This window comes from Macadamia integrifolia, chromosome 14 (assembly GCF_013358625.1).
Source record: "Macadamia integrifolia cultivar HAES 741 chromosome 14, SCU_Mint_v3, whole genome shotgun sequence".
In the NCBI taxonomy this organism is placed as follows: domain Eukaryota; kingdom Viridiplantae; phylum Streptophyta; class Magnoliopsida; order Proteales; family Proteaceae; genus Macadamia; species Macadamia integrifolia.
Window position 1 is genome coordinate 2842406 of NC_056570.1, and position 27758 is coordinate 2870163.

At 42.3% G+C, this 27758-nt stretch overlaps 1 protein-coding gene and 1 pseudogene across 1 annotated transcript; one reads left to right on the plus strand and one right to left on the minus strand.

The window, feature by feature from the left end:
• Window positions 1-183: 183 nt before the first annotated feature.
• Window positions 184-26747, plus strand: LOC122061599 (annotated as a pseudogene).
• LOC122061600 (basic leucine zipper 43-like) lies at window positions 26571-27472 on the minus strand. Its single transcript, XM_042624965.1, has one exon. The coding sequence runs from the start codon at window positions 27357-27359 to the stop codon at window positions 26778-26780; it is 582 nt and encodes a 193-aa protein (XP_042480899.1). The 5' UTR covers window positions 27360-27472; the 3' UTR covers window positions 26571-26777.
• Window positions 27473-27758: the final 286 nt, after the last annotated feature.

Consider the following 27758-nt stretch of genomic DNA (forward strand, 5'->3'; position numbering starts at 1 on the left):
CAATTTTTATTAGAAAAAAAAAAAAAAAGAAAAAAAGAAAAGAAAAAAATAAAATAAAACCTTAAGCCATGCCTTGGACCTTGGGGCTTGGACTGGCAGCGGAATGATCAATGAATCAAACGGTCAAACTGTCTCCTTTAGGGTAGATGATCAGGGCTAGTATAGAATCTAGAAATCGTAGATGGCCCACTTCCTATAATTGATTGATCCTATCATAAATACTTGACAACTACCTGAGTGGACAATGCCTCCAGTCCTGCCTTGCTTTCAAGCTGAACTTCTGTCTCAGTACTTTGGGCTTACTGGGTAAGATTCATGAGTCATCCACCCTATACTGCACCTGAATTCCCTCTAATATTTGGTTCAAAGTTGTCCAGATTCACTCTTCTTGATTTCAAGTTCTGAATTACTTCCCACGTAGTCTGATGAAAAATTTTCGTTATCAGACCTTTCACTTTCTTTCCAGTTTTGCTGACACTGGGAATGTGCCATTGCAGATACTGATAAGGTGGTAGATAGAAGCAATGGCCTGTGCTTTCTCCATTTCGACAAGTAATGTTGGAGCAATTAGACCTTTGGATGATCGAAACTACATTGGCTTGAAACCCTCAAACAGTGCCAAATTTATTAATGCTGAGCGCCCAATCTAGAAGCGAAACCGGTCTCTGCCAGTAATCAGAGCAAGTGAAGATCGGGAAAGGACACCAGAGAAGTTGGGATTAAGTGTCGAGGAATGCGAAGCTGCAGTTGTGGCTGGAAATATTCCTGAAGCACCACCTGTTCCCCCTAAAGCTGCTGTACCAGTTGGAACTCCTCTTATCTCTCCACTCGTATGACTTTTCCATTCCTTAAATCTACTACTAATTATATTAGTCTGGTAGTTCCAATGGGCAGCCCCTTTAGTGAATTTAATTGGTTAATAGGTTGAAGGGACTATAGAACATTCAAATCAACAGCTCTTTGGTAAATGACCTTTAATTTAGGTTGAAAAGTTTTTAGTATTTCTATCTATTGATGTGGATGGAGTTACTTTTATTTGTAAATTTGTGTGTTGACACTGCCTTTTTAAAGATAGAAAGTGGTATTTTGTTTCAGCCACTAAGTAGGCGTCCTCGACGTAATCGGATGTCTCCTATACTGATATCAGCATTCCAGGAAACGTCTATATCTCCTGCAAATTTTGTCTATCCACTTTTTATTCATGAAGGTCCGTATTGATTTGAGTCTTTCTATCTTCTTCACTTTTTTTGCTCAGTTCTAGAAGACATTCTTTTTACACTCTATTTATATTTGGGTAATGCATACATTTGCTTTCTTATCTTGCAAAACTTTCAGGCGAAAAGGACACCCCAATTGGAGCTATGCCTGGATGTTATAGGCTGGGATGAGACATGGACTTGTAGAAGAGGTGATTTACGTGTAGCTAGTTTTCTGCTCCCATAAGTAACCAAACACTCACGTAATGCTCTGTGGAGTGTTTGAGCTTACCATAGTTGTGTGGAATTATTGGGATCCCATCAGTGGAACTTAATACCTCTGGTGTGGTCACTTGCTGTGGTCCTAGTCTCTTTTGTACCCTCAGAGAACTTGTTAGTCATAGAAGAAGCAATCAACATTGCAGTGTTTCTCTGCATGGAAAGGATCTTGATCCATGAATGGTTTATAGAAGCTTTGACTAACTTGAGAAAAGAGAGAGAGAGAGAGAGAGAGGTTAAGAAAGAAAATAAAAAAATGGAAACCTATAATATGGAAGCATTTTTAACCCCTGTTCTTTTTTTGATAAATAACCAAATTTATTAGAAGGAGAAGGAATTTTGAGAGGATGGGTAAATCACAGAATAAGGCAACAACAACAACAACAATAAGAATGCGAACCAGCCAGCACACCCGAAGGAATTACATCATAGGGTATGGACCCATATACAAGGAATGCCTATCCATACCTGTTCATTTTGAATGTAGAGATACCTATTGTTTTTGTTATTTCTTGTATTCTATTTGTGAAATGTTTTATACCACAAGTAAACAGAAGAATAGTTACACATTGCAGTGTAGTTTCTGTGCAGAATGACCATTCTGACGCTATAGCTAATTATTGCTCTTCCCTGTTGCCTGTCCACACACACAGCCACTTAACAGGATCTAAGTAAGCATTCTCTTGTTGTAGGGTTACAAGGCTAGGGATGTTGGTATTAATAGTATTATTCTTTTCCCAAAAGTTCCAGATGCTTTGAAGGTCTGTCTCTCTCTAGCTCTTTCTCAAATTCAAATTTCTTCCCTGTGAAGTACAATGATGTATGAATATATTCCTCTTTATCCATCAGTCTCCGACAGGAGATGAAGCATACAATGAGAATGGTCCAGTGCCTCGAGCAATACCGCTGCTCAAAGACAAGTACCCTGATATTGTATGTAGATATGTTTCACTGTCTTTGTGTTCTTTTGTTTTTTGGAGTGTAACCTTGGCAGCTATTTAGGTGCTTTATGTCTTTCTTTAGGTCATCTACACTGATGTTGCATTGGATCCTTATTCCTCTGATAGGCATGATGGCATTGTTAGAAAAGATGGTAACACAGATCTTGTCATCCCTCCTAATCGCTTTATAAACTTTATTTCTTGAATTTTAACTTCTATACGTAATTTTCTTTATACCATTGAATTTACAGAAGTTCTTTATTTTAATTGAATAACCACAATATTAAATGAGTACCTTTGAAGATACTGATATTAGTAAACCATATGAATATCTACTCTTTTTAAGTACGGATGGATCTGGTTCCGTTTTTAACTTCCCTGAACCTGACCTGTTTGATCTAGCCTCAACCCTATTCCTGACCTGCTAATAGGATGGAGCGGGAAAGAAACAAACCAGGTTGGGCAGGGTCGGATATAATATGGAGAAGCAGAATATTAAGTGCAAAAAAATAGATGGAAGGCATAGAAATAGGTTAAAAAAAATCAGCTCTGATTAGGTCTTGTTTTTGTGAAACCTGAATCCACAATGGGCCTACCAAATGATGAGATAGGAGCTTCACCCAAAAGCTGTGTAGTCCCTGCTAAACCAGCCTCATTTGGAATGGTGTAGGGTTGGATGGGTCATGCATTCACCCCAGCCCTTTACCAACCCATCATAGTTGTCAGGGCATTGCCTAGGCATCCAGGATTTTTCTTGTGTCCAAGGCAGCAGCATGCCTTGTTGAAACTTAACGATTTTATATTAATTTGTGTTTATTGCTTTGTTTTTTTTTTTGAATAGGCTTATTTTATAGTGTTTAGTGTTGTCTTGGTTGGAGGTCTATGGACTCCCATAAACCTCCATACCGTGGGAATAGTCTCGGTCTCCTTAGCTTAAGTCGATAGCTAAGGTTTAAGGTTAGTTAGAGTTCTTTCTCATCTTTTTCATTGGTTTCCTGATGAGGGCAGGATCTAGAGTCCTGTTTTGATTGTACTTTTCTTATCTTTATTTAATATATAGGCTGGTCGATAGGGGGAGAACATATCCTATTGCATAACACTCTTTCACTCTCATTCTCTTCCGTCTTCTTTCTCTCTCCCTCTCTCTCCTGGTTCTGGTTTATAGCTTTGGTTTTGGTTTTCTTACACGGTATCAGAGCAATAAAGCTCTAGTGTTTTTTCTCTTACTTCTATTTTGAGAGTCCTTCGAGCTCTTTTTGTGGTACACAGCAACCAATGCTGTTTGTACGCTTTGTCTGAAACTCTAGTTGATGACATAATGAAGAACTAGGGTTTCCCATTGTTATTAAGATCTCTCTCAACTTTCACTTATTGGTGCTGATATACTGAAGTTGGTCTACCTTGTTTTTCAAGGGTTTTGGCATATTTTTTTTTTCTGTCCTTGATACTTTTAATCCATCCATTGGATTACCTCAATTTTTTGAGGCATTGAAGCCCATTCTCTAAAAGTTCTTTGATCCTGATATGGTGCTGATTCAGTTCTTGGTTATGAAGTAATTACAGTTTTCTCCTTGGCAGTACTGATTTGATGCATTAAATTCTGGCAGTGTTGATGCAGTTGCCTTCGCATGGCTGGACTGGAATGACCCTCTTTGGAGGCCTAAGCCAAGATGCAACCAAGGCAAACCGTTTTCTTGTCTAAGGGGGGTTGGTAATGATATGTAGGGATGCAATATTTAGTTTTTTTTGATTCTCTTTGTTTTAGAAGGTTGGGTTACTTGGGTAGATACGTAGGAGTGATATTTTTTTTTTTGGATGAATAAATTAATTCGTTACCAAGAGAAAAGAATATACAAAGGATGAAAAAAGGGGGAGGGTGGCCAAGCCCAACAAGCCAATAGAAGCGCCCCCCCCCCCCAAAAAAAAAAAAAAAAAAGCCAAAACAGCCGAACCAAAGAAAGAGGGAGCCGGTAGGCAGCAGCTAATGGAAGGCAAGAGAGCAACCGAAGGAACCAAGCAAGGGGAAGGGGGGAGGGGCTAGGGGGGAGGCGGGGTGTCTATCTGAAGGTTCTAAGAGGCAAGGATATGTCTATTTCTCAGGGAGTTGAGGACAAGCTTAGGACGAAGGGATTGGATTTTGGAGGTAACATCAGAATAGATGGCATTTCAAATCTTGTCCAAGGAGCAAGAGTTGGACGACCGTGTACGAATGTTACTTTCCATCCAGATGTGGCTAATCGTGGCTGAAAAGGCAAGCTTCCCAATGGTGTCACAGATGGAGGGGCCAGAGAAGGTCATATCCAACCAAATCCACTCTCTATCAAAGACCAAGATGGGTCTATTGGAGGGCCAACATTTGGAAAGAACCAATTTCTAGACAGAGGAAGAGAAGGGGCAGTTGAAGAAGAGATGATTGATGTCTTCCGCTCCAAGAGGGTAGAAGCAGCAGGAGGGAGAAATAGGGATATGCCGATGAATAAGGAAGGCTTGGGTAGGGAGGCCATAACATAAGTGAGGCATCTCTAGAGAGTAAGGTTGTGACGGGGGATGTGTCCTTTGAACTAGACGAGATTACGCCAGAGAACTAGAGGACCCGAATATCTGACATAAGACCAAGCAGAGGCAGAGGAAAACATCCCATCGGATAAGGGGAGCCAAGTGCAAATGTCTACTCTACCTCTATGCCCCGGAGGGAGCCGGGGGGGGGGAGAAGACCAGATATCATGGAGAGGAGGGGGGATGGAGGAGGGGACCACCCAAGAGAGGATGTGGGCCACCAGAGCTGACTTGGGAATGCCGGAGGAGTAGATGGTTCTAGGGGAGATCAGGGAGGAGATGATACCAGCTAGGTGCCAGGGTCCATCCATAAAGAGGTGGTGAGCCTATTACCAATGGAGAAGGAGATGGCATTGAGAGCCAGAGGCCGGAGGGAAAGGATTTTCCTCCAGATCCAGGAGGCATCTGGAGGGACAAGGACGGTCCAGAGGGAATAGTCTTCAAGGAGGTAGGAATGAACCCAGTTAACCCAAATCCCATTCTGCTTTGAAACAATTTTCCAAATGAGCTTGAGAATGCCCACAAAATTGACCTCTTTGATCTTCCTAATGCCCAACCCCCCTTTAGATTTGGGAAGACAGACTTTGTCCTAGCCCCGAAAGGAAGGAGGAATCTGAAGGCTTTGGAGCCTTTCCAGAGAAAGGAGCAGAAGATTCTTTTAATTATCTTAATGATGGAAGCGGGAAGGGAGTAGATTCCAGACCAATAAAGGTACATGGATTGGAACACAGATCGGATGAGGGTGAGATGGCCAGTATAAGAGAGCAGTTTGCCTTTCCATAGTTGGAGCTTCTTCCTGAGAAGGTCCAGCATGGGGGAGCACTGATAGGCGGAGAGCCTAGAAGTAATGAGAGAGAGAGGCCAAGATATTTGATAGGCAGGGTGCCAAGGGAGAATCCATTAATGCTAAGGAGATGAGCCTGGGCATCAGGGGAAATACCAGAGAGGAAGAGACTGGATTTGAGCAGGTTAATGCGGAGGCCAGAGATGGATTCAAAGGCATGGAGGGAGTCCATAATGGTGGAAATGGAAGTGGGATCAGCTTTAGAGAAGATCATGATATCATTTGTAAACGCAAGGTGGGTGAGGAGAAGGGATTTGCATTTGGGGATGGGGGAGATAAGATGGAGGTCAATGGTAGATTGGATGGATCTGGATAGGACTTCAAGGGCAAGGGAGAATAATAGGGGGGACAGGGGAGATCCTTGCTGGATGCCTCTCCGAGAATGAAAGAACCTAGTAGGGCTGCCATTGACAAGGACAGAGAATTTGGGGGAAGAGATACAAGAGTGAATCCAATGGACAAAGGAGGGGGGAAGGACATGTTAAGGAGGGCAAAGGAGATGAAATCCCAGCTTAGAGTGTCAAAGGCCTTATGAATGTCAATCTTAAGGAGAGCAGTAGAGGAGTGGGATTTGCGGTCAAAACCGCGGATAATCTCATAACAAAGTAGGATATTGTCAGCAATGCTTCGACCCGTAATGAAAGTAGATTGATTTGGGCTCACCAGACTGTCAATGACTTTTTGGATTCTGTTGGATGGAATCTTGGCCACAAATTTATAGAGTAGGTTATAAAGGGAGATAGGCCTAAAATCATTCATGGTGGCAGCTCCCTCTTTTTGGGGATGAGGTAGAGGAAGGGATGATTGACACCACTGATTTGACTAGGATTAAAGAAAAAGCTACGAATGGCAAGAATAAGATCCTGACGGACAATATTCCAGTAAGAGGAGAAGAATCCCATGCTAAAGCCATCTAGGTCGGGGGCTTTGTTGGCCTTGTGAGAGAGGACGGCATAAAGGATTTCATCCTCAGAGGGGATAGCCTGAAGGCCAAGGAGGAGATCCAAAAGGGTAAATTTGTTGAGGTGGAGATGAGGAATGGGAGGAGGGGGGAGATGGGGGGGAAGAAAGATTCCTTTGAAGTGAGAAACAACCTCAACTTTAATGGCCTTGGGGTTGGTAACCTCAGAACCAGAGGGGGAGATGAGTTTGGGAATGGAATTCACATTGTTTCTAGCCTTGAGAGATCTATGAAAGAAAGTAGTATTAGAGTCTCCAAGGTCTAGCCATTTGATCCTAGCCTTTTGACGGAGAGAGAGGAGAGAGAGCTCCGAGGAAGTGGATTTTTCCTTGGCCGCAAGGACAGGATTGAGGTCAGATTGGATTCTTGGATTGAATGGAGAGAAGTCTATCCTAGCAGGAAGAGACATAGGAGGAAATATTACCAAAGGTGGAGGAATTCCAGAGCTTCAGCGATGCTTTGACATTCTTGAGCTTCTTTGCAAAGGCAATGGGGGGGGGGAGGGAAGGATTAATGGGAATGTTCCAAGCTTCCCTCACCAAGGGAGGAAAGTCTGGGTGGGAGGACCACCACATGTCGAAAAATTTAAAGGGCTTAGGGCCAAAGGAGATGTAAGGAAGGATATGGATGGAAATAGGGCTATGGTCAAAGATTCTAGGGAGGTCAAAGTAAGCATGGGAGGAGGGAAAAGAAGTGAGCCGGGATTCGTTGACAAGGACTCTATCTAACTTGCAAGCAACCCAGAGAGAGCCAGATCTTCTGTTGTGCTAGGAGAGCTTGACACCCGACCATCTGAGGTCATCAACACTAATATCCTCAATACAGTCATTAAAGGAATCCACAACATGGGGATCAATGGGGTTTCCACCATGTTTCTCATGACTAGAACGGATGATATTGAAGTCTCCAGCAATGGCCCAAGAGGACTGGATCCCGTGGTGGGACCAAAGGAACGGAGGTCAATCCAAAGGGAGGTGTGGCAGGGGGCAAGATTGAAGGCATAGATGATGGAGAGATAGTATATGTGGGGACCCAAGAGGTGGGAAATGGAAAGATGAATGGCCTTAGCAGAGGAGGAAAGAGTTGTAATCATGAGAGAGGAAGGGTCCCAAAGGATCCAAATTCTAGGGAGGAAGTGATGTGAGACCAAGAGAGGGCAATGGAGGAGATAATGCGCGTAGCATTAGCTTTGAGAACTCTTGTTTCTAGAAGACAATAGAGATTAGATTTGGAGGCACGAATGCGGGATCGGATGTCAACTTGTTTGGAGGAGGAGTAGAGACGCCGCACATTCCACACAGTCTAAGGAATCATAATAGGTTGGAGGTATTGGGAAACACTATCTCTGCTCGAAAAACAGATGGGGTGGATTTGAGGGTCGATCTTCAGGTGTAGCCAATGACAGGGGAGTGAGGGGAAAGGCTGCTTATGGACCTGGATGAAGACTTAAAAGAGGTGGTAGTTTTTTTTTTTTTTTTTTTTGGGAAGCTTAACCAAAGGCAGGGGAGCCACTGGCTATGGGGGTGGTTAGCTCAATTGCATCAGAATTCACAGCCAGGGAGTTCTTCATGGCCGGCATGGAGGCCAAAAGGGATTGATCTTCAAAGGTGGCACAGGTAATAACAGGATGTTAGTGCCAATACAGTGGCAACAGGTGTTTGGCCAGATGGAGCCAAAGTTGAAGTAGAGGGTAGCAACAAATCATCAGAACCATTGGTTAGAAGCAATCGGCAATGGTCGTGTGAGTCTTTAGAAGCGGTGGCAGGGTGCCTTCCAAGGGCAGAGGGTTTAAAATACAAGGACCATCAGCGAGAGGCTGACGGTGTTGATTAGGGGATTCTCTAGTGGCGGCGGTGGAGGGGCGTTTCAAGGCCAGAGAGTCACAGATAGAAGAGTGAGGAGAACCGATTATTGCCAGTGAGACAAGTGGCAACCAGCATTGAACAGGACCTTCCAAGGCCAGAGATGCATCGGCAATGGGGGCTTGAGTATCTGCAGGAGATGAACCAGGGTGGTCCAACAGACGATTGACGGTGATAGACCAGGGGCCTTCGAAGGCCGTAGCATTAGTGGAGTAGAAAGGAGACCATAGAGCATCCAGGTCGACGGTGGTTGAGCGGGGTTGGCTATCGGCAGAGTCCAACAACAAAGAGGTAGCAGGGTGGCACGAGTCGGGCAAGGATGAAAGTGGGTTTGGATCCAAACGAGAGTGATCCAGCAGAGGCAGGTCGGAGATGGGTTGTGGATCTAAAGGAGGGTTAGGCAGAGTAAGGTGGGTCAAGGATGGGTCAGCCAGGGTAGAATAGGTTGAGTTGAAGGGACCAGTCGGGTTATAAAGATTCCCTGGGTAGTGGGGGTGGTTCGTGGGGAACTTAGAGAAAGTGTTAAGCAAGTGGATAGGTAGGAATTGATGCAAGCATTAAAAGGTTGAACTGGTTCGCTTTGGTCTGAGGAGGAGGTTTGGTTTGAGGGGGTTTCGCCAGAAGAGTAAAGGATTTCGAGGGTAAAAGGAGAGAGGGGGGTTAGCAGAAGAGGGGAAAGAGTTTGGAAGAGGGAGAAGGGGAAGCAGAGAGGAAGCAGGGGGGACAGGGAGTGGAGTGGAATCAGGAGGGGAATGGATCCCATCCTTGATTTTTGTAAGAGTCGCAAGCATCGAGAAGCGATTGGAACTAATGGCCGCAGGGGACTCCGAAGGACTAGCGGTACAAGCACAGTGGACATTAGCTTCAGAAGGTTGAGTAGTGGTAGTAGATTCCGATGATGGCCGATTGGTCACTGAGTTTCTCCTTTGAAGGGGTTCGATAGTAGTATTTTTTCCATTAATATCATTAATTGTGTTTTTTTTTTTTGTTCTTCCCCTTCGCTGAGAAGAGAACTCAGGGATCATCAGAGCAGGTAGATCGGTCGGAGCAGAATAGCAGATTGATCAATGGGGGCTTGAATCTTCACACAGTTGGCAGTGTTGTGGCCAAAAGTTTTACAAAAGGTGTAAATGGGTGGAATCCAGTTATAATGGACATATTAAACGAACAAGTGGCCTTCACCATCGATGATTGTGACCGAAGAGGGGAGCAACTGCTCTGCTTGGACCTTTATATAGATACGAGCATAAAAGAGCCTGTCCATCAGCTTTGTGTGTTTGTCGGAGTATAAGGGCTTGCTAATAATGGATCCAACCAAACTCAGACCCTTGGGACACCAGAAATGAAGAGGGAGGTTAGGAAAGTTAACCCAGAGAGGAATGGACGACGGCTTAGAGCGGCCAATAGAGGAATACTCATAGTTGTCACGGCGTCAAATCAATCCAAGGCGGTGGAGGGGTGGCTAATTGATTTGGCGATGAATCCCCCGTTTTGACATTGCAATGGCGGTCAAATCGCCCGTGTGTCATTTTTTTTTTTTCTATTTTCTAAAATTATTTAGTATATACTTTTTTATTTTTCCTATTTTTTAAAGTTATTTAGTATGCTACAAGCCTAGAATATATACCCTATAACATATAAAACACTTGTTAAACAGTAACATTAACATATATGTTAACCAAAAACCATTAGAACAACATCAAAATCCAAAAAAAATTCAAATCAGTAGTCAGAAGCAACTTAACAAATGATCCAAGAAAGGATTAAAATAAGGCAGTAAAACAAGCAATCCAATACTTTGATTAAGAACTAATTCTATATTTCTATAACTCTATTTATGCTGTTATAAAACATTAATCATAGAAGGAGGAATAGAGAAGGAGAAGAACCAAAGAAGAAGAAGGAGAAAGAGAAGCAGAGAAGAAGAAGGCGAAAGAGAAGCAACAGAAGACGAAGGAGGAAAGAAATGAGAAGGAGAGAAGAAGCGAAGAAGAACAGAGAAGGGGAAGAACTGAAGAAGAAGAAGGAGAAAGAGAAGCAGAGAAGAAGAAGGAGAAGAAGAAGAAGAATCAGAAGACGTAGGAGGAGAGAAGGAGAGAAGAAGAGAAGAAGAGAAGAAGGAAGTCACTTGTCAGGAATAGAGAAGGAGAAAGAGAAGCAGAGAAGCTGAGTAGCAAAGAAGAAGAAGAATAAGAAGCAGAAGACGAAGAAGGAGGAGAGAAGGACTGAAGAAGAAGAAGAAAGAGAAGCAGAGAAGCAGAGAAGAATAAGATGAAGAAGAAGAAGAAGAAAGAGAAGGAGAAAGACGTCGCAGGCGGCCCCTTACCTTGGTTTTGCTGCCGGAGAAGGAGAAGGAGGACGTCAGTCGCCGGAGAAGGAGAACGTCAGTAGTCTTAGCCTCGCAGGTCAGCTTTGAGGGTTCAGGTTCACTGTCGGTGCCGGAGAAGGAGAAGGTCAGCAGTCACAGGTCAGCTTCGAGGGTCAGGTTCACTGCTGGTGTCGGAGAAGGAGAAGGTCAGCAGTCGCAAGTCAGCTTCCAGGGTTCACGTTCATTGCCTGTGCCGGAGAAGGAGAAGGTCAGCAGTCGGAGGCAACAGGTTAGCTTCGAGGGTTTTCAACTTGAGACTTGAGGGTTTTCGACTTTCTCTCTTTTTGTATTTCACGGTTTCACCTAATAGTAAGTAAAAAAAAAAAAAAAGCAATAGATTAGTATAATAGGCGTGAGATGGCGTCCATGGTGCTGCCTTGGCAACGCCTATACGGCCCTGGCGGCAACAAATCGTGACTCACATAAATCGGTGTACTGCCATGCCCTCTGATTTCCATTGGGACGTCAAATCACCGCCTAGGCGACGCCGTGATAACTATGGGAATACTCATCCCACTGATGAAGAAAGATGGGTTTTTCCCTTACATACCAAGGACCACCGTCCAGAGCAGTGGATTTGTCCAGGGTAGAGGAGAAGACAAAGATAAAGGTTCCAGATTCAACCATGAAGATGGAAAGAGTTCCAAAGAGCTTCCATGTTTCAGGAGAGGCCTTGACAATGGGAAAAGGGGGATGGGTGCCAAGAAATAATCCGATGACACAGTTGCCCTATTTCAAGATTTCACTAGCAAGAAGGCTAGGAGGACAGAGCCCCACAGTGGAGGAATTGAGAGTTGTATGTGGGTGGAACAAAAGCGGATGACCCTCGGAGGGAGGAAGTTTAGGAGAGGGAGGGAGGGAGGGAGGGAGGAGACGACAGAAGTCCAGGGACGATTGAGAAGGGCAGGAGGGTTGTCGGAGTCAGGGGAAGGAGTGGGAGAGGTGGCGGGAGAAAGGCCAGGGCAAGGGGGCAGCGGGAGAAGGAGACAGGCCGATGGCAGAGGCCGCCGGAGGGGAGGGAGGCATCAGTCAGGTCATGTAGCAGAGGGAGCGGTTGAATGTCGTGAGTCCCTTATTTCTCCATCAACTCCAGTAAGTGTTCACAAGATAAAACGATTACTGTTTCCATCAGCCGAAACGACAACAGCATTCAATCACTCACGAGCTAAGCCTGTCTATCTTGTAACAACCTATAATCCTCAACACCAGCTACTCAATGTAGAGAGCATCTCACATTGTCCGATGCAGGCACTATCAATGTTATTCAAAACTTTCCCACTGAGCTAATATGATCTTCCTCTTAAGCCACAAGAAACAACAGAAATCACTTGTGACCGTAGGAGTGATATTTTATTCTCTTTTTTCTTGATTTGGTAGATATGGTATGATATTGTGTTTCCAATTTGAGTTAATTTCTTAGTAGGACAACGTTTCAGTTTTGAGATTTATTTTCTTCTATTTATATGTAAAACTGATGGACAATATTGATCAGATTTGAAGAATGAAATTTGAGTTAATTATTTGAGTTTAAGAGCCTACGTGGCTGTGGAGTTTGTGCGATTTCCCCTTCCCCCTTTCTTCCTGCAATCTCTATTTATTCTTCTTCCGATTGCTCTTTTGATCTGTTATTGGTTGCAAGGTTTAAAGTATTGATGGGTATCATACCGTATCGGACGATACATATCGGTGACCATCGATATGATACAGTGCATTTTAAAATATTTTAAGTATCTTTATGTTACACACCGATACTACTGATACATAACGATACTCTTCAATACTTATAAATCCCCACGAATCTTTGTTTTCCTTAGTGTATCGGTACAGTATCATAGAGTAACCTATTATTTTGATCGATACTTATCGATACAGTATGATATCAGACTGATATGGTACAATACACGCTTAAAAGGGCAAACTGGCTCTTATTATTTCAGACACGAATTTTGCTTGGGTAGAAAAGTTCCTTCACCTCTTCTAATCTCTTATCACTCTAAAAAAAAAAAAGTCAGGGATTCAATCTATTGGAAAAAAAACGACTACAAATGGGTGATTTAACATGAGTGAAGCAAGTATTCCATCAGCAACTCAATCTTTTGAAGAAAATCTCATTTTTTTGGGGTAATTTCTTCATAAACCCTGACTTTTTTTTTTTTTAATTGTCCATGCTTTTGTTTCTAGAACATGCATTTATGATTTAAAAGTATTATGTGACAATGAATCTAGAGGAAAAACTTGATTTTTTTACTTAGAAAGTTTTTTCCCAAAAAAGTGAAGATTTCGAACTCTCTTATTTCTTAGATACGGCCGATGCCGCGTTGCTCTGGCCAGAGAAGAATATTTGCCGTCAGCCCCCATTTGGAAGAGGGAAGAAAGAGTTGAGGCAATCGAAATAGATAAATTCATAGAATTACCTGTCCAAAATCCACCAAATTGAGGGCTTGAGATCCTGATGAACAATTGCATTCTTGTGGAATCGTGGTCGTTTCGGAGTTTCTAAAACCAAACAGAACAAAAAAAAAGAAGAAAATATCAAATAAAACAGGAGGGTAAAGCTCTTCAGAAACTTTGAAGGAAAAAAGAGGCTATAAATAATGAAAGTAAGAAAAGAATGAAAAACTCACGTCTTTGATCCTGAACTGAAGAGTGGTGTTCTTGTCCTTCAAGATAGAGAAAGAGGCCTTGATCTAATTCACACTGGTAGTATGAAATAAGATGAACCAGTCATAGCCAACTTTCTGTTTTGGATGTTCTCCTTAAATGGGTAGTGGAAACCTTATTGAGTGTCAACCTCATTACCAAATATATTGTGGATGCTGAGCAGCTGATGTGTCATGTACGGATGTACCCCATATGTACCATAGGGGTACATAGTTATCATGTACACATCCACTTATCCGTGTGCGGTATTAGTATTTTTGTGTGAGTTTAAGTTTGTTTCCATTTTTCTTAGTCTTACTCTTCTAGATAAGGTAGTTTTCTTCCTAGATTGTTTTTCCTTCTTTGGCTCTATTTAAGTTTCCTTTATTGGTTGTACTTCTGATTTTATATATTGGACAAGGGTGAGGAGTTTTCGTTACGATTCTGCTTGCTACTAACAGCAGGAACTCTTTCTTCTTCCCTTGTGTTCTCTCTTTCTTCTTCTTCTTCTCTCCTTAACCTATTGCTGGTTTATTAGTTTTAATAATGTTATATGACAAATTACCTATCTGTTTACCCTATCAACTATGAAGTGGTATTTATATTTGAGTGCATCACCTTCTTCCACTCTGGAACTTTTTTGGTCTTGAGCTGAGTAGCTGACTGATTCAGAAGTTGGATGGTGTGGTAAGCCCCCAAAGTAGGACAACCAAGATTTCAATTATTCATTTTTTGTTGAATTTTTATTTAAATTCCATTTGTCATGCAACAATGAGTTGATTTATCAATCAGATGCTATGTTCATATTTTGCAGGAGTTATAATGAATGACGAAACAGTCCATCAGTTGTGCAAACAGGCTGTTGCGCAGGTAACCTCAGAGGATTCTATATAATACAGCTGGTCTATCTACATGCTATTCCATTCTGCGTCCAGAATTGTTTTTAATTGAATCATCTCGGTTTTGTGAATAGGCCCAAGCAGGAGCAGATGTTGTCAGTCCAAGTGACATGATGGATGGGCGTGTAGGAGCCATTCGAGTAGCTCTGGATGCTGAAGGTTTTCAACGTGTGTCTGTCATGTCTTATACAGCAAAGTAATTTGCTTGTGCTTTACCACTATCCTTATTCTTCTCCTTTGGTCTTATAATAATACTCTATGTTTAACAAAATATTTCATATGAGATACAGTGGATTATAATATGAGGACTGACTAAAACAATTCAATCCCTGCCTCTCCGCCAATCTCTGTTGCCTCTCCGCCTGACCCCAAGGCCCAGACCACTGATGCTTTGCCTCCTCCAACATTGCCGCTGCCTTGCAGATTGCCCAATCAGTCTACAATCTCAGCATTGATGGCTGTCATTATGCCTTCCTCTACTGATTCTCTGCCAGCTCCCTTGGGCCCTCTCATTGGCCCCGCTCCTCTGCCTGCTGCTGATGATCCTGTTGAAGGAATTAGCTCCCCCCATGCCAGTGCCAGCTCCCCCAAGAGAAAGGTGCCCCCAAAAGGCATCCGGCCTGCCCAGGTTTCGAAGCATTGCACTCGGGCCTCTACTTGAGGTCGGCCTCCAATGTCTGCCTCAACCTGGACGTCCCCCATCAAAGAGTATCAGCGGCATAAGGGAAGCTCCTCTTCCTCCTCTGCTGGTCACCGGAGAACCTATTCTAGCTCCCTTGAGCTTTTGCCCCCAACCTACATCCCTTCCTTATAACCCCTTGGACCATTTGGAATGTAAGAGGCCTCAACTCCCTGGCCAAGCATGCTTTCATTAGATCCCGAATTAGATCTTCTGAATCCCCTCTCTGCTGCCTGCTTGAGACCAGAGTCCTTGAGGCAAACGCTCCCCGCATTGTAGCCTCCATAGCTCCATTCTGGTCCTTTCTTGCCAACTATTCTGATTGTCCCAATAAACGAATTTGGATCTTGTGGAACCCCCTTTTTCTCCGCATCACTTCCCTCACCACCTCTTCCCAGTCCATTCTTCTCTCCATATCTGACCTCTGTGGCTCCAATTGTTCTCTCCTCACCATTGTTTATGCTCTCAATCAGGCTTGTGAAAGACTCTCCTAATGGACTGACCTTCAATCCATATCCTTCTCTGTTGACTCCTCTCCTTGGGGGATAACGGGCGACTTTAGTGTTGTCATATTTAGCCACGAGAAACAGGGAGGGGGTCCCATTGACCACATGGAGGCTTTCAACAATTGTATTGAGGACATTGGCATGTTTGAACTTCGCTGGTCTGGTGCTAAACTTACTTGGCAAAACCGTAAAAGTTGGGTTGACAGGGTTGCTTGTAAGATTGACAGGGCCCTTGTTAATGAAGTGTGGCTCTCTTCCTTTCCGTTATCCCATGCCACATTTGATTCCCCTTCCATCTCTGATCACTGTTCCATTTCCCTCCATACCTATCCTTCTTCCTCCTTTGGTCCAAAGCCCTTCAAATTCTTCAACATGTGAATCCTTCACCCTGATTTCTCCCCACTTGTTTTGGAAGCTTGGAGTCTCCTTGTCTATTCCTTCTCCTTTCCTCTCATTGCCTTCTCCAGGAAGCTCAGGAACGTCAAAGCTGCCCTCAAGCTATGAAATTCTAGGTGCTTCAGCAACATCTTTGACAGAGCCGCCTCTTGCAAATACAGACTTGAGGCTATCCAAGTCAGACTCCTTTTGGATCTCCATAACTCTGATTTAACTGAGGAGGAAAAATCTGTCTGTCTTGAGCTTTCCTTGCTCTTGGCCTAAAAAGAGATCTTCCTCAAGCAAAAATCTCATATCAAATGGCTGGATCTTGGAGACTCCAACTCTGCTTTCTTCCACTACACCATCAAAGGTCGGAATAATGCAAACTCCATCCCCATTCTTACCTCCAGAGATGGAGCTACTCTTTAGAATCCTGCTGACATCGAAGCTGGAGCCTCTTCCTACTTCTATGATCTCTTCAACCACCCCGTCCCCTTCCTCCCATCCTCCTCTCCCCCCTCCCTGATCAACAAATTCATCCCTAATCACCTTCTCCCCTCTCTTCAAGCCATTCCCTTTGATGAGGAAATCACCTCTGCTGTCCTCTCCCACAAGGTCAGTAAAGCTCCCGGGCCGGATGGTTTCAGTATGAGCTTCTTCTCTTGCTGGGGGCATCATCAAGGAGGATCTTATCCAGGCTATCAAAAGCTGCTTCTTTGATCCAAGTCAGATCAATGGTGTGAACCAAACCTTCCCTTGTCTCATCCCCAAATCCGATGGAGTCACTTCCATGTAGGATTTTAGACCCATCTCTCTTTGTAACCTGATTTATAGATTCATTCTCAAAATTCTAGCCAACCGTATCCAGGAAGTCGTTGATTCCTTGGTCAGTCAAAGCTAATCTGCCTTCATCTCTGGTAGGAGTATAGCTAATAACATCATCCTTTGCCATGAGATTGTTCGAGGCTTTGAGTGGAAATCCCATTGATCGGCGGCCCCCTTCTTTAGATTGATCTTCATAAAGCTTTTGACTATCTGTTGGGACTTCATCTCAAATATACTTCTCCAAATGTCCTTCCCCCCTAACTTTGTCCGTTGGATCCTAGCCTACAATTCTACCCTCCGTTTCTCGTTCTTGGTAAATGGTAGCCTGCTGGCTTCTTCCATTCCTTTGTTGGAATTCTTCAAGGATGCCCTCTCTCCCCTTTCCTCTTCTCGCTTGGCCTTGAGGTCCATTCTAGATCCATCCAATCTTCCACCAGCCTCCACCTCATCTCCCACATGCCAAAATGCAAGCCTCTCTCCCTTCCCGATCTTGCTTTTTCCGATGACCTTATGAGCTTCTCTAAAGCTGATCATTCCTCCATTTCTTCCATCATGTCTTCCCTTTACCTTTTTGAAAGGCTCTCGAGTCTCCGCCTTAACCCTCTCAAATCTCGCATCTTAATTTCTGGGATTTCTAAAGCTGCTTTTGATCGTCTCCTTGAGATTACTGGTTTCACTCTTAGCTCCCTCCCAGTCATGTATCTTGGGGTTCCCCTCATTCCTGCCAGGCTTAGGCCTATCATTGCACTCGCATCCTCTATCTCCTGAGGAAGAGGCTGCAGCTGTGGAAGAGCAAACTTCTCTCTTATGCTGGGAGGTTTGAGCTTTACCGATTGGTTCTCCAATCCATGTAACTCTATTGGTGTGACCATTAAAGCCATTGAATCTCTCATTTGTTCCTTTCTTTGGAAATATTTTGACTCCAGCAAGTTCCTCCACCCTACCCGCCGGAGCAATGTCTGTCTCCCCAAAACCGGAAGGCGATTTTGTAATGGTGCCTCTATGCCCCTCTGACTTGATCCTTGGCACCCGTTGGGTGTCATTCTTCATGCAGTTAGCCCTAGGATTATCTATTCCCTTGGTCTTGATCGATCAACTACTGTCTCTTCCATCATCCATAATGATGATTGGGCCCCCTCCTTCCCCTCCCCCTCTAGATGACATTTGGGCCAACCCCCCCTTCCCCCAGGGCATAGTGGCAGAGATGATTCCGTCCTTTGAAAGCCCTCCACTTCCAACTTGTTCAACTCTTCCTTTACTTAGAACTTTGTCAGACCTTCTGCCCCTAGCTCTCAGCGGAATCTCCTTTGGTCCGAAGGTCACATTCCTCGTCATTATTTCACCACCTGGTGGGTCTTTTCCAATTGCCTTCCTATACAGTCCTACCTCATTTTCCGTCACATACAAGTTCCTCCTGCCTGTTGTTTGTGCTGGAATGGCAACGAAGATGTTGACCATTTGTTCTTCTCTTACCCCTTCTCCTCCGCCATTTGGAAAAAGGTTCTTAGACATTGTTGACCTTCTAGTAGGAGAGTTCTCCCTTTTTGTAGGGAATGGATCTGGGTTGCCATTACATTTCCGGGCTCTACCATCTGTGACATTAGTGAGAAACTTGCTTTCTGTGCTACCATTAACCACCTCTGAATGGAGCGAAATCTGCATAGATGGACTTTCAACTCTCGCTCTTATGACATGATTTTGAATTCCATCTACTTTGATGTCAACACCAAACTAGCCTACCTCCCCCACCGCTCGGTCAGAGATTCCCCAAGGAACAGGCTCTCTATTGTCTTCTGGGTAGGGGTGTAAGTTTCACTCTGTTGGCCTGAACCCGCCTTCAGCCCCAACAGGGTCTGGGCCAAGTTTTCTGGCCCTGAAGGTGGATTAGGGTTGAAAAATTATGACCCTGGGTTAGGGTTGGGTCAGGCCTGGGTTCAGGCCTCATCCCGTCCCAACATAACCCTAATTGTAATGACCAATTGATTTTAACCATGAGTTAATGACCAGTTGACGTGAATATATAACCTTATTTTGAAAACCCTAGAGAGTCTTCTCCCTTTTCCTCATTTCGTTTCTCACCGCAGCCTAACTTCCTCCTCTTCTTAGCCAGTGACCGCTTCCCTTCATCCTCTTCTCAGCCGACGAACGCAACCCTTACTTCTCTTCTCAGTCGACGGTCGTAGGACTCGCAACTCTTCCTCCTCTTCTCAGCCAACTACCACTGCCAAGTTACCAGCTTTCTGTGATTGCTCGGGAGGTTTCAATATCCACTATTCCACTCCATTGATTTGGCAAGCTTCCATCGAAATGATATTTTACTCTTATATGTAAATGATTTAAATCCCTGGGCAGAATATCAGTCAAAATCCACAGTTGGGAAACTAGATGGTACATAGCTTGGCTTGGATGCCTCCGTACAAACCCTCAATGCTAAGAGAGAAAGAAAGAGTTTTGATAATCTTCTAATCCTCTACATTTATTTATTTACTTGTGAGACCCAATCAAAAATATGATGGGTATCCTTGATCTGGTCTATCTGGATATTGATTAGGGAAAGAAAGCCAACTTTACTTCACCGGAATCAATGGCTAGTGGGGGTGTGGTTCGAAGAAGATAGTCAAATAGCTTTGATGGTAGGATATAATTGGAAGCGAATTGAAGTAGCAACAGCCACATTTGATTTGTATATATGCAGAACCATAGTCGATATTCAAATACTTAGTCGTCTTCCCCTCTTACATCACGCATCCTTTATGTAATCTCCATTAAGCTTGTCTAACCCAAACTATGGAATTTTCAATTATGATTTCTTGCTATGAATCGCTTAATCCTTGTTGTTGGTAATTAACATTTGTGACCCTATGTAAGAAAAAAAATATATAGGACTAGTCAGGGTCAACCCAACCCAACCCTGAGCCTGACAAGGTTGGGCCTGAGCTTGAACCTAGCAGGGTTGGGTTGGGCCTGGGTTGAGTTTTGGGGATCTAGGGTTGGGTTGGGCTTTTAAGAAACCCGGCCTTGTTTCACCCCTACTTCTGGGGCCTCCCCATCTCGATCTTATCTACTGCTCCCCCCTGATGGATTGTATCCCCTTGTAGTGCCCCCCTTTTGTATAGGCTATGCCCTTTAGTTTGCCTTCTTGTGAGGCTCCCCCCTCCTTTCATCTTCCCTCCCTGTTGTATATTCTTTTCCTTTAATATATTTTATTCATCCAAAAAAAAAAAAATTTGATAATATTTAAAAGCAATATTTTATCTTGTATTATTTCTCCTTTATCATTATTTTTTTTAGGTGAATAAATAATTCATTAACAAGAGGAACGAAAGGGGGAGGGTGACTAGCCACTAACAACTAACCAAGCAGGAACATCATGTGGGGGGGGGGTGGTGGTGGTGAGACAAAATGGAAGGGAGGAGGCCTCAAGACACAAAAATAAGAATGTTCCTTGGGAAATTTCTAACAGTGATGTGATGAAGAGAAGCAAGTTAGGAGTTGATGTCAAAGTAGATAGCATTCCAAATCTTATCATAGGATCTAGAGTTGGAAATCCATCTATGCATGTTTCTGCTTTATTTTTACTCAGTCCCAAATGAAAAGTTTCTACTAATGGTCTTCTATCACAGATATTAAATTTAAGTGGTTATTATTTTTTTTCTAAAATTAATTTCAATTCCTTGTCACTTTAAGTAAACTAAGATTCTCAACTTCTATGGATATTAGGCTTCAATTCCCTAACTACTTTTCAATAAACCATTTTTCCTGCTTAGTGGGGCTATCGAGTTTTCTTCTTCCAAATCCTTATTACATTGTAGTAGGTCTGGTGGTGGACGTAATGCACGTGGGTTGCAATTGGTTTGCTTGTGGTGGTGGGCTTTATGCTGGTGCATTGGACCGCTATTCATAGAGACCTTCGGCTTGAGTTGTGGGGTTGCTTTCTAGTTTTCAATGCGGAGTTGTGTGTTCGAGTTGTTACTTTTGTGCTTAGCGGGGCTGTCAAGAATTAATTATTTCATTCCTCCTTTCATTAAAGTAGGTTGGGTGATGGATTGCGTTAGTGGTGGACGTAATACATGTCGGACATTTTGGTATGTCAGTAGACAGCCGGTAGCTTATTATAGTCTGTCGTTATAGGTCTGTGGCTGATCTGTAGTGGTGTGTCAGGTTGACAGCCGGAAGTTATTATTAGCCGTAACCCATCAATCTTTCTGCATGGATCCTTGCACTCGTCCTTGCTTGGAATCTCCATGTAGCCGACTATTAAGTTGGGATAAGGTTTTGGATGTTGTTGTTGTTGTATTGCTAAAGTGAATGTAATTTCCATTTATTTACTAATGGAGTTTCTTTCTCCATTAACACATGACTGTCTTTTCTCTTTCTTTGGAACTGTTTGATCACCTTCAAATTTGTAACAGATGTGTCTATTTAGCTAGGTCTCCTTAATCCTTATATTTGGTCCATTTTCTGTTTTCATTATGTTAATCTAATTTATATTCTAAACAGGTATGCAAGTCCTTTCTATGGTCCATTTAGAGAAGCTTTAGAATCAAATCCTCATTTTGGAGACAAAAAGACGTATGAAATGAACCAAACTTAAATTCCTTGTACTGTTGAATCTCTGTACGCTTTTGTTGCTAGCACTTATGACTGTCTATCAACTTGGCTTCGCAAACAAAAGTTACCAGATGAACCCAGCAAACTATAGAGAAGCTCTGGTTGAGGCCCATACTGATGAGGCAGAGGGAGCTGATATCCTTTTGTTAGGTATTTCTTTTGGGAGCTGTAGTTGACCCAACTTTTTGGTTGAACGATCCTCGATGATAGAAGTAATATGATTGGCTTGACAGGTGAATCCTGGACTGCCATACTTGGATATTATACGACTTCTTCGAGATAATTCCTCTCTGCCAATTGCTGCTTATCAGGTAACTCAAATACAACCATCTTCTCGGAGGTATTTTCTCCTACCTCAGGTTGTGAATTTCATTATTCATCCTTGACATTTTCCCCTCTGCCAAATTTTTTAGTTTTGAATGATATATATTTGTTTCAAGTATCTCAGGTATGATACTTGCATGGGCATTTGAATTTCCATCCATTTAGAGTAATTTCTTTGACCATTGATTTCTTTGTCTATCTCATAAGTAGCTTTTTTATTTTATCTCGTTTAAAAGTGGTTTATTTGAGTTTACTGGGAAGATTTTGTAAATGGTTTTTTTATGCTTTTTGCAATTTGCTGCCATCGTAAAGGGAGCATTGGGGTTTATTTGACTTTCTCACCTAGGGGCCTTAGCCCCCCATAGCTTGCTGTCTATGTTGAAAAAACTCCTGATCCAAAAATGAATGAGTCCTACAAGGGATAACCTGTGGCAAAAATCAGCCTGAACAGATGTTTCATGACCATCTGATCAGCACATGTTTTTTTTTTTAGCTTTTTGGAACTCTGCATTTTTCCCCTATGATCCAAATTAATAGAGAAAATTATCACTTGAGCTGATATTAATGTAAGGCCAAGTCAGAAGTGACTTAACCCCAGAATAGGACCACAGTTGCAACCAGAAAATTAACAACTTCAGAAATGATGGATACAAGCACTGGATGGGCCTAATTTTTTAAACAAAGAGAGGTCTAATAGAAGAGATGAATCCCTAAAAATCTTAGTCGAAACTAACTGTTAGATGCTGAGATATCAACAGGTCATGAAATTAGAAAGTAGGTCTCAGATTTACTAAGTAATGTGATATAGACAAACCAACCATTCATCACCAAATTAATATCGAAAGAAAGGGTTGAATGATGATTCAGCCCCCCAAATATCAACAGAAACTGATGGTTGGATCTGGATATCAGTCCGATTGAAGTTGCTGAGCTGATAACTCAGATCTGCAGAACTTTTGAAGCTCCAACCAGAATCAGTAGATGGATCCAATAGGTCAATATTGTAGTTATCATCAACCAGTAGGAAGCCTTCAGTTGACACTTAGCTATGCAGAAAATCTCAGAAAGTAATGCAAGAACAGGGAATTGATAGGGAAGAAAAGGAAAATAGAAAAGGTAAGAAGAAGATAGGTTCTCTTTCAGACTAGGGCTTCTCACCCAAGGCCTCTCACCTTACTGCATCTCACAGGTTTCTTGCATAAAGAAATTTCATTTTTCATTCATTAATTCGTTTTTAGGTACCAGCAGTCCATTCCAATATATAGTGTCAGACTTACTAAAAACAGATTTAGAATGCTGAAAAGGAAAGTACTAGAAGCTTCTTACAAGAGAATATTGAGGAACAAAATCAAGCTTACGCTTGACTAAGTAAACAAGGGCTGTAATAAAATTAGAAAGTAAAATCAAACTAAGTCTTCAGCCAGCTGTCAATATTGGCCCCACAACATTGTTCACATGAACAGTGTTTTTTGTCCTTTTCTTCTTTGTGCTTCTATCTACATTAGATATTAGTATCTTTGGTGGGACCCCTTGAATGATGTTTCTTGATCCTCCCAAAAAATGACATGAAGATTATGATGGCCCCTTGTTATGAAGGTCCACATGGTTATGTCACTAACTCCAAATCATTCCGTATTTGGTTATTAAATTTCACTTTCATTTGCATCTAATTCCCTTGGATTTGAAAAGTAAAACAAAATTACATCTAAAAAGTATCATTACTAAATGTGGTAAGAAATTTAAGTAGTTTTTATACAATCATGTTGGGTAAATATTACAAAAGTTTATTAGGTTTGAAAAATTTCACTTTTCTTCCCTTCACCTTCCCTTGCAACCAAATGGAGCCAAAAGGAGATATAGGCTCTGTTTTTTTTTTTTGGTTTAAAATCACATAAATACTCCGTACCTTATTTGGTGCAGGTAAAAGGAAGGGAGGGAAAAGAAATTGGTTTAAAAAAGAAATAGGGAACTTTCGTAATCATATGATTGTGTAACCTACTTAAAACTCTTACCATATTTGTTAGTTACACCTTTCAGATTTAATCTTTATTTTCCTTTTCAAATCCAAGGGATTTGTTTACAAAGTAGAGTAAAATATAATAAACAGATTTGGAATGAAAAATTTTAGGTAGAACCTTTTCTTTTTCTTTTTCTTCTTCATTATTTATTTATTTATTTTTTCCGCAAGATTTAAAAGGATTACCTGGAAACAAGCATAGCCATAGTAACAAATCTAGAAATAATGGGACTGCAATGCAATGCAATGATCTCTCTCTCTCTCTCTCTCTCTATCTGTGTGTTCCTTCTTTGTCTGAACACAAAAATACTCTAGTCATCTACTTAGCCTAATGTAGGTGGCATTGCACTTCCCACGAAAACAAAAAGGAAGGGTTGGGGAGAGGGGGGGGGGGGGAGAACTGCATTAATGAATGAGGTTCTTTTAAAGTTTGTAAACTTTTAAGAAGCTACAGCCTTATTGCAAACTGGAGAAACCACCGAGCTAGGACTGAAGTCTTGCTTACCACTTCATTAATTAATATATATTCTTCTTATTTGCTTCATCTTCTTTCCTTAGTGTGGTTTCATCTTGTCCAGTTTTTTTTTTTTTTTTTGATCTCCAAAACATTATAAATGCAAGCATTTGAAGTCTCCTGTCCTGAAACTTGAGTAATTTTAACTGTAAGATGCTTGTGTATTTAATTTCCTATAGTACTATGTTTACATTTATAGATTTATACACCTGCATTCATTTATGTCACTAGTGTGGATGTGCATAACCTTTCTTTTGGTGAGTTCCTTAAAAAAAAAGTCACGACCGCAAGTCTTAATGGGACTGAGCATTTTTCTGTGTAATAAAAATCAAATAATAGTCTCTTAAATAATGGATTTTGTGTCTCCTTAGTATTATTTGAAAGAAACCATCACTGATCTTCAACGTCAAGATTCTCGGATTGGGACCGGTCTTGAGTCTTGACCGATACCGATCTGGATCACCCTGGGTTGGACAGATTTACCGCCTTTTTTATTTTTTATTACATTTTTATTCTTGGGTCGTACCAGTGGATCGGTATCAGATTGGTCATAACTTGGGATTGGTCTTGTCCGATACTGATCCTATCTGTTTGAGTACTGGCTTCACATATATGAAGAATGACTACAAAAAACAAAGTTTTTAGAAGAAAATCAAGAAAAGAACATGAAAAAAATGCACTATTTTACTAGTGGTCATGGGTTTGAGTTGGGAAACAACCTTTCCACGAAGTGGGGGTAAGGCCGCATACACTATGACGCTCCCCGGACCTTGCAGTGGCTGGAGCCTCGTGCACTTGGTTTGCCCTTTTTTTAATTTTTTTTTGTGTGGTCATACCAAGGCAATGATCTGAGTGTTGCACAAAGCACAAGCTATGCAAGATGCAGTCTATAACCAAGAACAGAGTTTAACTCAACTGAACCAGGCTAATATGGTCTTTTTGCGCTCATGTAACTATGGAAGTGTTGGAACATTGCTAATTTTGTGGAATATGCATTTTGTGGGATGTGTGTCAGAAAAGAAACCACTTTTCTGTTTTCCACCTCTGATTTTATGCTTGCTCCACATATATACATAAAAGTGTGAGTTAAAAAATCTACAGGAAAAGAAAGATTAAGACAAAGCCTGGACAATTTCAATGGGTTCTGCTAGGAGAACATGCAGCCTCGGAAAACAAACAACATTGGAAGTATTTGCTTGATTTGGCCCAAAATTAAGGACAGGAAAAGAGAGCAAAAAAGGGGGACCTAAGCTGAGCCAAGTTAGGGTGGGCATCGATTTTCTCACGAAAAGCAAAAGGGGAGGTACTTGGACATTAAGTGGAGAAGTTTTCCTAATGCATTTACTTCTTATGGTAGTTGCATTATGATTGAAAAAACCCCACCAGCATGCTCTGTTTCTGTGTTCAACCCTGGAGTCTGGACAGGCCATGGGACCTCTCTTTCAAGTTATTGAACATGCTCTATTAATCATTCTGCTTTCGACCCTTGTGACTTCTTTTCTTCTATCAAAATGGTAGAGCACAGGTCAGTAGAGCAGGTGTATCGTTTTCATAGCCAGGGAGAGCACTGAAATGATAAAGGTTTGTAGAAACATGACGCAGCAAAGAAAATGGATGAGCTAACATGCGACGGCTTCTGCGCGTCATGCTCAAGCATGTGAAGAAAGCCGTTGCGCGTGGTACACCTGATGGGGTCATCATTTTTTCTAGTATTACAGTGAATTTTATTTGTCAAACTTCTCATTCTGTTTCTGCTTCATACAGTAACTAGCATTCCGATCCACAACCTGCACTACCTTCAGCACTATCCACAGTTATTCTGTCCAACAATGGACAGGCTATAAGACCCCTTTAGAGTTACTGAGAATTTTCCCCTTGAAGCATTCCTTACGCTGTTTGTAAACCTGATGGGGTCATTATCTCCTTTTCTAAGCATCATAATTAATTTCATTTATCCATCTCTTTGTTTGTCCTTCTACTGAGCTTTGTTTTTCTTTCCTGATCAAGGCTGGTGCTGTTCTGAAAATGATTGATGAAGAGAAAGTTATGATGGAGTCATTGATGTGTCTCCGGCGGGCTGGTGCAGACATCATACTTAGTTATTTTGCTCTACAAGCAGCTAGGTGTTTATGTGGTGACAGGTGAGAATTGACTGTTATAGAGAGGAAACTTATTCAAAAGACCCGGAACTCTTATCTATTTGTATGTCTCATAAGTAAGCTTAGATTGATACAAGACGTCCTCAAGCTGTTATTTCATGGTCTCATCTTTGTCTTATGTGGATCATCCGATACACTGATTGACAGAGGAACGTAGAAATAAAAGAAGGAAAAATTTAGAACAAAAAGGGAGAAGATAGTAAAACTTGGCCCCCATCTCAATGAAGCAAATCGATGGAAGTAGTGATGGATTGGTTTGATTCAGCTCTTAGGTGTGCTGTGTTGCAGGGTATCTCTTCGAGATCCCGTAACGTGGCATAAGAACTATCCAGTTGCAGGCTGTTGAGCCTTTGGCGAAGGTCAGAAGCTTCTTCTCTTAGCCGCTCATTTTCCTGGACTACCTGGTCGTGGCACTCCGACACATGATTCAGCTTATCTATGAGCTGACGTTTCTCATTTCGGAGCCTCATGACTTGTGACCAGAGTTCATCCAGGTGCTTCTGCTTCCGCATCCGTGATCGGCGAGCAGATTCTCTATTAGATATCATTCTTCTCTGCTTCCTTTCATCTATGATGCTCAGCTGGTGCTCCTCTGCTTCATCAGAAGAGTTATTGCTGACACATGATGACTGTGGGGTGAACTCATGGACTAGAGGAGGGATCTGTGGATTGGATATTGGTCTTAAGAATCTGCTGAAATGGAATGCAGGTATGCTCTGCATTCCAGTGAAATGAGCTGGGAAGGGGGCCTCATTTACAGGTGCGAGATACCGGAGTCCAGCAACCTCAACCGACTCCATCCTGGAATTCTGATGTGAATTCCAAAGAGATTGATTCTTGGTTTGGAGGAGAGAGAGAGAGAGAGAGAGAGAGAGAGAGAGAGAGCTTGGTTTACAGAAGTTGGGAGGGAGTGTTGAAGCCTGAAGGAGGGGGGAGGGATGCATGAGGAGTGGAGGGTGTTTATAGATTGAAAAAGTGGAGGGAAGTGGGCCCACTTTGTGCAACTAGAGTAACAGTAACCAGAGTTGGCTAAAGGGCAGACAACAATAAACATCCACAAGAAGGCCCTGCATCTCATGCATATAAACGTATATATATGGCATGTTTGGATGTATTTGCATTTACCATATGCAGACGAGCAGCAACACCAAGTAACTTTTAGGACATATTGCTTGTCATAGCAAAGTTTTCTTGATGGC

Coding starts and splice junctions, on each gene's coding strand:
- LOC122061600 (XM_042624965.1), bottom strand. CDS start 27,359: ATGGAGTCGGTTGAGGTTGCTGGACTCCGGTATCTCGCACCTGTAAAT.